This window comes from Melanostigma gelatinosum (genome assembly GCF_949748355.1).
Source record: "Melanostigma gelatinosum genome assembly, chromosome: 1".
NCBI lineage: Eukaryota > Metazoa > Chordata > Actinopteri > Perciformes > Zoarcidae > Melanostigma > Melanostigma gelatinosum.
Genome location: NC_136634.1, coordinates 22,663,185 through 22,674,429, shown reverse-complemented (window position 1 = coordinate 22,674,429; position 11,245 = coordinate 22,663,185). Strand labels below are relative to the sequence as shown.

The 11,245-nt window shown below is 43.0% G+C and overlaps 1 protein-coding gene across 1 annotated transcript in view; it reads left to right on the top strand.

Moving 5' to 3' along the window:
• Positions 1–1,293: 1,293 nt before the first annotated feature.
• hydin (HYDIN axonemal central pair apparatus protein) overlaps positions 1,294–11,245 on the top strand; it is a gene marked incomplete at both ends in the record, with an annotated part of 63,979 nt that continues 54,027 nt past the window's right edge. Inside the window, 6 exons of the mRNA XM_079282677.1 lie at positions 1,294–1,344; positions 1,516–1,641; positions 3,026–3,145; positions 3,524–3,658; positions 4,410–4,609; positions 4,929–5,053. Coding sequence (XP_079138803.1) covers positions 1,294–1,344; positions 1,516–1,641; positions 3,026–3,145; positions 3,524–3,658; positions 4,410–4,609; positions 4,929–5,053 — 757 coding nt within the window. The remainder of the gene's footprint in view (positions 1,345–1,515; positions 1,642–3,025; positions 3,146–3,523; positions 3,659–4,409; positions 4,610–4,928; positions 5,054–11,245) is intronic.

Here is an 11,245-nt window from a genome sequence, read left to right as displayed (position 1 = left end):
CGTTAACGTTACACGGTTTTGTACCTGTCATGCCAATTACTGTAAGTAACTTTATTTTAAATGTCAACAGTTACTTCGGCCAACTAAAGTAACATTTAGCGTGAAGTAATTTCCCGCTGAAGCAGCGAGGTTTTAAGGACGCTTTACGTTACGTTTACTAAAGAGAATTGAACGTTAAACTTGTCTCGATACTGTCTGTAGCGTTAGCAACGTTAGCGTCACACCAGGGTAAATAATTGTCTTTGATAATTGCGCATTTAGTATACAGTAGGCACTTAATTAGCTCAATCTAGTACTTAATGACCCCTCTCCTCTCTCGTCTCCTCTCTCGTCTCCTCTCTTCCATGTCATGTTCTCTTTTTTGCAGGTGCTCAAAACACATAACGTTAAACATGGCAGCCATTTCGTCCCCCTCGAGAACAAATCGGGTGAAGAGCAAAGTGTCTCTCAGGCCAAAGAGGGTGAGGATATCATCATGTCTGCTCGTAACTTCACACAGTATTCAGCTAACATTAGCAGACTTTGAAACTTGGCTTTTCTCATGAATAAACAGGGGCCCAATTCCTCACGACCCACGTTTTGGACATCGTCCCATTCTTTTAAAGAAGCTGCTTCCAATGACAGATTGGCCTAATAATTACCTTGGCTTCTTATAGGGAACAAAAATCAATATCTGACTGCAGAGTTTTGTTGCAATGACCTCAGCTCAGCGTTTTTGGGCCTCTGCTCTCCTTGTTTTGCTCATTGTCTGTGTGAAAACAAAAAAATGCAAACACTGATAAGTAATTGAATAATAGCATGAATTAATATCTTAAATATATCCGGTAGTGGGCCTCATTATTTCTCTGTGTATATTGCTGAGCGTAACAAACAGTTATGTTAGTAAAAAACATTCTAAATATGATAATACGTAACATTGGCCAAAAGAGAAGTGCAACCATTACATCCCTCAGCGTAGTGTTCTGTTGGCTATTACGCCTGCATTTCTCCATGTGAACACACAACGATTACATTTTAGGAGAAGTCACCATCGAAAGTTCTTTAGATGGTGACTTTAGATGTTCACTCGAGCAACTTTGTTGTGTCTGAATAATAGAATGTGTTATGACTACATATCTATCTGGCAGCTATTGAATAATCCATATACAATAACCCCCTCTGCTACATTAATCATTTAGATTTTGAGCTCACGTCCTTCTGACCCAACCTTGAAATAGGCTAAGTGCAGTAAGATGTTTCTCTGCTTCTGGTGCAATGATGAAGAGCTGCCAGAGCATATAGTGTGGAGAGGATATGAACTACAGCCTTCATACGCGCATATGTGTCATAGCTGACAGCTTCAAGGTGACAGTCTGCAGCTCTTGTGCTCATTATCTTTTTCTTTTTTTTCCCCCATTTTCTCGAGCAGTAGAAACCGTCTTGTTTCATGTGGTGCCATACACTGCTGAATTAAGAGACAGGAAACAGGCTGTGAGTGCAGTTAACATAACAGCCCGAGATGCTGTGTGTTTGCAGGTGACTCCATCTGCTTACACCCAGGAGATGTTGCAGTCTACAGAGGAGCGCCTGGCTCGCACCGACAACATGCACCAGCCTCGCATCCTGGAACTGCTGGACATGAGCAACACTACGCATCACAAAGTAAATGATACCCCCGTAGCTGAATAACTTGCTATGCTTTCACTATATAATGAACCTTAAACAGAGGTTTGGATTGATATTTTACTTATTTAAAGCAAATCAATACGGATCAGCGCTTTATATAGACCTCCCGACCAGAGAAACTTTGTTGAAACTTTCGAAAATAGCCACTTTACAATGAGTTTACATTGCAATATCGAGCTAAAATCCCTGATTCAACTTTGTTAGTAACTGGAGGGTCCTTAGAAACAGTTAGAATCACGTTGTAAAGCGCTCCAGAAAGTTAGCAGTTGGTTATGTTAGAACGAGTCATACTTGTACTGAGGCAAATCTGAATCCATCGTTTTTTGCGGGCATAAATAAAGGGACCTAACCAGTTTTTCTGTTGAATGTAATGGAACAAAGATACAGGAGAAGTGCTTCTCATCTTGGATTTGAACTGTAACAGTGTATGACAGGTGAATCTATGTCCTCTTCTGTTATTGGGAAGGTCCACTTAAAGACAAAGTATCTGGCAACAATAGCTAAGTGTGTTGATAAGGAAGCCATGAGGACACCAGCTATAGCATTGGTTCAATACACCTGCATAAGCAGGTACAATGGCACAGCTAAGAGAACAAAAGGCTCACAACAAACTGATGAGGGTCGACCTTAGTCTCAGTCCAGGAACGCCTATTAGCCCAAACTATTTCAAAGAGTTGAATCGGCTCCTCGTTGAAGGTAGAATTCAACAGATGAAACTTAACATGGTTTACAAGGTAATTATTATTTTACTGGATATTTTCAGTGTGGTCCGAAAACGAAGGCGAGTGTAGCAAACCTGAAACAACCCAAACTAAAACAGTAAAGGAAAGGAAATATGCCCATTTTTTTCTGTTTTTTAAAACAGCTGAGTAAATAATTATAGCCCAACAGTCTGGCTTCCAAATTTGTGTGTGTTTTGTTTTTACATTTTTACAAATGTGTAATGTTGATATCTTTAGTGTATAAATAGGATGATAGTAGCATATACGGTACATGTCATCCCCTTCTGCCTGCCTCCTAGCCGGACTACAAAACTGCAATATAACTATTTCATGTGACTTTATTGCAATATCCTGATGTATTTTCGTACTGTATTTACATTTGTGTCATATGCTTCAGTGTAGTAAGTGCATATTATATGCAGTTTTAGTCGGTTTACCATCTATATTAATTTGTTAATGAATGATTAAATGCTTTTGATATTGATAAAACCCAGGAAGCCTTACCCATGAAGTCAGAGGAAATCATTGAGTGTGTGTAAATGTGTGTGTGTGTCTGTAACTACAATAAGATAAACAGTCATCTTTACTGTTACATAATGACAGGGGTGGTAATGAGTCCTGTTTATGTTGTGTTTCAGTTCTCCTTGGTGAATGTGGATCAGCCGCTCTTCCAGCCCTACCCGTCTGAGCTGGTCTTCCAGAACTTCACTGCTGCTCAGACCTACAGCTTACCTCTGCTGCTCTGCAACATTGACAAGGTGTGTGTGAGTGTGTTGAATACGTAACAAGTTACCACAACACGGCTGCTGACCTGATGATTCGGTGAAGATTACCGTAGCTGGGAATTGGAACAACAGAGCTGTGGCCGTAGAAGAAGAAAAATATTTACTGTACGTGTGTGTGTGTGTGTGTGTGTGTGTGTGTGTGTGTGTCATGGAGTGTGGGTTGTGTGTATGGGGTGCAGAATGAATGGAAAAGGTCACGGCGGATTGGAGGAGATTTATCACTGGAATTTGTATAAGACACCCTCTAGTAATAATGAATAAATCATCACTTGTGTGTGTTTGTTGCTGTGGGGAGGTTTTGCAATTTTGTAAAGTTTGTGTGATCTTTTTATTTATTTATTTTTGGTCAAGGTTTCACGACACGTGAAGCTGGAGCTGCCGGAGTCTGAGTATTTCCGTGTGGTCGGACCAGCGGATGCAGGCAGCATGGTCGCACCAGGACTGTCTGCTACCTTCACTGTCTTCTTCACCCCGCAGGAGAACAAGGTACTGGAGACAAAGGAGAGTTTGACTGCTCCGTAGAATAATCACGCACAGGAGGCTGGATTCAGCGAGCACAATGAAGTATGGAGTTAATCTGCATTTAAGAGGCTGATTTACATTACGTGATTAGATGGAGTTGTAATTGGACCTGTAGGGGAGCAGAGGATGGGATGTGGGCAGGAAACCAGAGAGGAAATATTCTAAATATGCACTCCTAATACGGCAAATGATACATTAAAATGGATGCACGTACTTTGTATTCATAGTCTGTGGACTAATCTCTGGCAACGGCTAAATCAGAGTCAGAAGGTTAAGGGTCAATGGTCAGGCATTAAGGTTACACCAGCACATCAGTTTGTCGACTATTTTACCGATACTGTGGGAGGAAGTGGAAACCAAGAAGCAAAGATCAACATCCAATTTTTGCAACGTTATATCAAAAGGTAAAATTTTCTCTCTTGTGCGCCATGACTGTTAAACTGATTTTAGTCTTGCTAGCGGCGTGATACCAGGGATGGCAAAGGCTGTCGGCCACTATTTGGATTGCCATGAAATTTGGTACATTTGGTGTCATCACCCCCAGAGGATGAACTGTGGGGTGATTAGAAAATACCAAAGATGATGGTTTAGTCGCTCATTGTGTGTTTGTGCTTGTTGCGTGTGTCTCCATCCAGGTATTAACTTTGAGGAGAGGCAGGTGGCTCAGCATCACCTGACAAATTTCAAACTTCATTTCTCATTTTTGCCCATCTAGGACTACCCCCACAGGCTGGTTTGTGTGACCGAGCGGGAGCGCTTTGTGGTCCCAATCCGTGCCATCGGGCCACGGGCCATTCTTGACTTCCGCGACGAGCTCCATTTACCCGTCTGTCCCGTGAAAGCCTCCACAGAGAGGACTCACCTGGTCCGCAACATAGGAAACGCCAGGGCCAAGTTCAAGCTAGACACACAGAGGTGAGAGTCACAGGGTGGGCTTATGTGTGAGTGATTTCACCCATGATATTTAATGTACAGCATACATACACATTTAATGTATGCACTAACCAAGAATCACAACTTGAAATTGTGAACATTTTGCTCAGCAAAGTGTATGACTGTAAACACATTTAATTAACAGTTACAGTAATTACTATTGATTACAATTCAAAGTTTTATTGAACATTTCGGATTCTTCTTGAACCTTGGCTGGTATAAAGACGCCAAGCCTTAACTTCTGTTTTTTTTATTTTTATTTCCACCTTGTGAAATTCTATTCCATTCTATCTTGTCCCAGCCCTTTCTCGGTGACGCCCTCCTGTGGGACTCTTGATGAGGGCGAGAGCATGCAGGTGACTGTGGATTTCAGCCCCATGACAGTAGGAGTCCACAGCCAAGTGCTGCTTCTGCACTACCACACGGGTGAGAAAGAATCCAGGCCTCGGAAAACATACACAGCAAACCGGTGACACACATATCTAAAGGAGACTATATGACCACAGCATCTGATGAAGCCAGTGTCAATTGTACAGTAGCATCATATCCAGATTCTCCAGAGCTGTAGAGAAATATTCAGAGCGGTCGTGATTAGCATAAGCAGATTTTTTTGACAATAAGAATGGCCTTGTTGCAGTGCGTTTCTCATCAGCTATGTAATTCTCTTAATGCCTCCACAGAACAGTGGAGGGGAATCTCTTATTGTCGGAACGTGTCTGTCACTCCACCTGTAAACACGCTGTCACACAACTAGATTCAATTTGGCTTCATCAAAATCTGACAATTGTCTCAATGTACCACGCAGATACACGCGCACGCACAACACGAACCCACACTGTTAAAACTGTAAGAAGCGTCGCCTCAACAAAAGCACGCTGTCTCATTATATCTGTTACAGCGTGGCTCACACACGCACGCACGTGCATGCAGCGAACCCACACACACACACACGGACGGACGGATGGAAGCAGATATTTTCTACAGGAAAAATGTTGCATAATCAGCAGTGTCAAATGAAATGGAACTAAAAGGATGAATGTGTTTACTATAATCACTGAGGTAAACGCCATAATGAGATTCTCCTTCTGCAGCAACGGTGACCCTGAAGCAGAACGGGACTGCTAAACAGGGCGCACCATCGGCACACACACACACACGCACACGCACACACACACAAAACAGTGTATGCTTCAATCAGAGCCGAATCAGCTTTACTCCTGACCCGAGCCGGCCACATCAAGTCTCCTCCAAAGCTAATTTCAGCTGCACAGCTCCCCAAAAGTCAGGTGGAGTAATCCCATGGGAACAAATACAGTAGAACAGCTGTACTTGCGTTCACTGCTTGTTAGCTATGCATCACCTGGGTGGATATTCCACGCTGCACTACACCCATTTAATACGGTGAAGCCCTGTGTGTGTGTGTGTGTGTGTGTGTGTGTGTGTGTGTGTGTGTGTGTGTGTGTGTGTGTGTGTGTGTGTGTGTGTGTGTGTGTGTGTGTGTGTGTGTGTGTGTGTGTGTGTGTGAGGGAAAATTGAGTAGCATGCTGACACGACAATCATTCAGTCGTAGTCCTGAAACTCTACCACGGCAAAGTCACCTTGTGGAAAAAAGAAGTGCCTGGTTATGATTGGATAACGGTGGAAACGAGCTGAACTGTTCTCACTCTAGATTTGTACCATTTTGAGTTCATCGCTTCATTATTCGGATGCCATTCCCCAGAGCAGAGAGATCTGATCAAATATTTATTTATTTATTGCACTTTAATGATGATTGTTTTCTGTAAAAAACATCAGGATCACAAAAAAAAAACTGCGTTTCTGTTGTGTGTGTGTTTGTACTGTAAAAGTATTCATTCTTATGTTTCTTTAGTGTACCTTTTTAAGGAGCTGAGGTGCTGACTGGCTATGTCAACAGGCAGGTCTGCTTGAAGGAGCTGCAACTAACGGGGCTTGGCAGCATTAAGCTTTTATAATAGGAGGGCCAGCCAGAACAACACTTAACAGCCCATCAGGAGACGATCATTTTTAATTTAGCACCTTTCCCTGTCTCCCTCACGCTCATGTGTGTTTCAGGTCAGCATGCTGCTAAAGGCTTCACTCTGCTGAGGGGCTCGTTGGAGACTTCAGTCACGTATGTGTGTGTGTGTGTGTGTGTGTGCGCGCTAGTGTGTCGCGTGTCAATTTGCATGTGCACCACGGTGCTTAACACGGGTACACACTGCGTCTTTATTTCCCGTTTGTCAGTTGAGCGCAAGTGCCAGCTTTGAAAAGTAATAGCTTGCTCAGCTCACTTGTTTTCCACCATGGTGTGTTAGACAATCCTTGTTCCGTCTTAAAAGTGAGCAGAGAGTCTGTGCTGCTCCAGTAACCCCCTCCCTCCCTCCCTCCATCACACACACACACACACACACACACACACACACACACACACACACACACACACACACACACACACACACACACACACACCCCTCTCCTCTGTCACTGTCGCTGATTTAAATGAAAAGATGGACAGCTCTTAGGGAGCGCTGAGGCATCTGCTTTGACAGGGCTCTAGCACAGAGGGGACTTCAGCACAGCAGCCTTTTAGAAAAGTGGCATGCTCACACACACACACACACAAACAGCAAGCAGCTGCACACAAACACACACGCTCAAAAGAACAAGCATGTGCGTCCGCACGCGTACTGCAGAGCTGCCGTTTGTGCAGTCATCAAAGGTAGCTGAGGGGGGTTGAGAAGTTCCCTCGCTGTGGAGATAGAGAAATTATGGGAGGAGAAAGCGAGCAGAGGGGGGGGGGGGGTGTTTTTTGGCGGACAGCGATGATGAAAGCTTAGCAATAAGCTGCAGCTCTCCCTGCCTGTCAACTGCTGTCATAGCATCCGGATGCTGGGAGATAATTGCTTTTTCTCTCTCTGTACACTCCAATTCCTCTTTCTCTCTCCCTCATTTCCTTCCTATCACTCATCCTCTGTGTTGTCTTTCCTCTCTTGTCCTCCATCGATGATATCTCGTCTTTCTCGCAGAGTGAAAGCAAAGACCTGTGGAACTGTGCCAGGCGTTTTTATGTCCCCCCCCCCCCCCTTCTGCCTCTAGGTACTGTACATGATGGAAATCTCAGTGATAATTGGATCGTTGGAAGCACTGCTTCAATTTGAATGTGTGTTTTTGCTGTATGGTCGTTGCTACCAGTCTACATTCTTCACAGTCTGTTTTTTTTTTCTCCCTCAACCAGGACTGGGGTCAATTTGTTGTTGATGCATCTGAAAGCTAAATAAGTCGCACTGGGAGAATTTTACTTCCACTGATCCAATGTTGCTCAGAAATGAGGTATCTCAGCTGCCAATTAGTGACTGCTCACTCTGCCCAGGCAGAGATGGATTAAAAGCTCTCCGATGCAGTCTGCATTGAGCAGGACTAGAAACCTAATGGGACGGCTTATCTTGTGAAAAATTCAACACAAAATTGTTTTTTTATTTTGGTTAGATCTCCGAGAAAGAGCCAGCGCTTTGATTGATTCCTCCTTGAGTCTTACTTCTCTTGGTCTGGTGGTGTGTAGGTCCGAATGAAGTGTAGTGTCTTCATTGAATTGCTTGTGTGCTGTTGTTGTCCAGGTTTTAGTGAGTAACAGAAGATCTGACTGAGAGAGAAAACCATGTATTTGTTGTTGGATATGTGGAGCACAAACTTGGACTGTGTTAATTTACCCAAAACATGAAAGAAACAATATAACAAAATAAAAGAAGTTCAGGGACCAGAAAAGGGGTCAGCTGAACCGAACTAAACTCAGGCCATAACATAAACAGAATAAAACTAAACAGACTACACAAAAGATCCCAGAGGGGAACAAATGGCGGATCAGGTCAGAACTGCAGCCCTGAACCTGCTGTCCTGGGCCCCAATGGACACCGTGCCCTTCTTTCTTTAAACATTGTTGGACTCGCATCAGTGGAAGCGCACTGGTGCAAGTTCAGTACTCAAAGTCTTTTGCACCGTCAAACCAGAGTCAAGTTTCTTATCGTCGGCCGAGAGCAGGATGTCGTTCACCATCCTGGAGAGCAGCCGTTCAGTCGAACAAACCTGCACTCCAGAGCACTCGTGACTTGTAATTCATGCCGCTTGGTTCCGTAAAGTAATTAATGGCAAGTCCCCGCGGTTGTTTTGGCTAGAGACACGCTCTGGAAAGCACAACAATCACAATGAAATTAAATGAAACCCATTGGACCCGTTGAGTTGCACAGTTGGCAAATGAGAAAAATCCCCAATGTCACTTTGATCTCATTTTTTTTCATTTCTAGTCATTTGATTGACCCAGGTATCTGTGTTTTCATACACGCTAGGGAAATGACATATCAAAGCAACGATGAACCACAGAGACACGGAGAGGAGGACCCTGTGGTGTTCTGAGTGTTCACAATTCAGGTACACAAATACAAATAATCTCAGGATGCGCAGTGTCTTCCTTATGATTTGAATGTAAACAAACATTCACTTAATTTACATAAGCCCTCTCTCTTGGTGGCTTCATACAAAACCTTGTTTTGCATATTGTTTTTGTTGCTGCTCTTTGTTGCTCATACTCCCGCTGTTGGAAGTGTGCACGCTGTGATGGTGGCTCCTTGTTACCACTGCAGAGACTCATTAGATGTCCTATTAACCATTCAGGACTTTTGTCTCTTATGGTTTTAAAGCGTTAAACCAGTCTTTGAGATGTGTTGTATTGTGGGAAATCATATTTACCTTAAGTCTAGTACATTAAGCATTTCATATTTATTTCAGCCCGAATGTGTTTCACAATACTGCAACTCAACTCTCCTTGGCAGCATAATGGGGTGTGTTGTTTTGGATGCCAGTTTTCCTGGATATTTTGAGAGCCATTTTAATCTCCCTGCGACACTCCTTTTTGATCCAGCTTGACTTTGCAGCTTGACTTTGCAGCGTGTCCTTGACTCCGCTGTGAGTTTCTGCTCTATCGACTGCCCACATTAGGCCTGAGCCTCCCGGAGGAGCAGCAGTGGCTGCTCAGTGGGTATGTTTGAATACCTTGTGGTCGGTGCATGGCCAGTGCTTTAATTAATGATAAAATCATGTATTGTTTTTTTTATGTTGGAACTCTTTTCATATCCTCTTAATTCTCAATGTCCTTACCAAGTGAAAAGCCTTAGTGACAAAGAGCTGTTGCCTTGTTTGTATCCTAACCTTCAGGTCAGATGTTCCTACCAGCCTAAAGCGTAAATTACATTCAAAACATGCAAATCACCAAAACTTTGGGTTGAGATGTTTGTATACACTCAAAGAAATATTTAGGCCTACTATTTAAGATTTATCTATTTTAATTGCAGATAGAATTTCCATCCATTTGGCAAGTTTGGCCATTTTAAAAACTTTGACAGCAATACCGCATCTCTACAACACGACTACAGTTGCGTTCCATTTGAGTTTTGTATCACCTGTTGATTATACTTATGTGTCACAGATTTGAACTACATAAACCATCTGCCATGTTTTTTTTGGCGGTGATTTTTGGACTGCAATTCAGACAATTCAATGTGTGGCATCCGTTTACTCCTGTGAGTCCTGAAGACGTGGGCACTTTTAAATGTGAATTATTTGTTTTAAATGATTCCCTGAACGGCAGTGTTTTAATAAAAGCACTAAACGTGTTCAAGTTCAAGACCTTTATTTGTCCCAGAGTGGCAATTGGTTCTATCACAGCAGCAATAAACAACACCAACACAGAGCAAGACACACAAATATATATAACCACACATAAGAAACAAAAGGTTAAAACGTGAAGTACAAAAGTTACAATATTAGTAAATCAATAAAGAAAGAATGTGTACTTTACAGAGCTGAGCAGTGACATGGCAGTAGTCTGTCAGGTGTAAAGGATTCAGCCTTCTTTGACGACTGTTTGTTGTTCAGTTGAGATAGTTATTACTGCTGAGGGACTTTCATCACCTTTGCTAATGAGTTTTAATGTTTGAGGTTGAGCGATGGATACCAGCAAATGAATGCAAAGGTGAAGACCGGCTCAATAAAACATTTATGAAACCGTGTCATCAGGGATCCATTAACCTGGAACCTGGCTAGCTTTCTCGACATCTTGCCATTAGTTATAGTGTTTGCAGGAGTTGCGTGGTGAAACTCTGAAATCAGTGCACTGTGGTTTTGTCGCATTCAATTCGAATAAAGCTTTTTTTACAAAAGTTATAAAAGAAAATGGTTTAAAACAGGACCATGAGACATTTCAGCATTGCTCAGCAGGCTCACTATAACTTTTGTCGTCTGCAAACTTCACAATGGGCTGGTTGCCTAACTCACTACGACAGTCATTGGTGTACATTGGCAACGCAGCCTTGGAGGGAGAGCCAGTTAATGCTACAGACAGTCCAGAGATACGTTCTTTGAGTTCAGAGGAGTTATAGTAGCTCCCTGCACACATCTGTTTTGTTGATACGAGGTTCAGTCCTGCCCAGTAGTTCTTTTTCTATCAATCGCCGGTTCGATCCCGGTTCCGGTCCATGTCGATGTGTCCTTGGGCAAGACACTTGCTGCCCAAACTGCTGCCAAAAGCTCCAAAGGCTCTGCCATCGGTGCGTGAATGTGTTCAGTCCT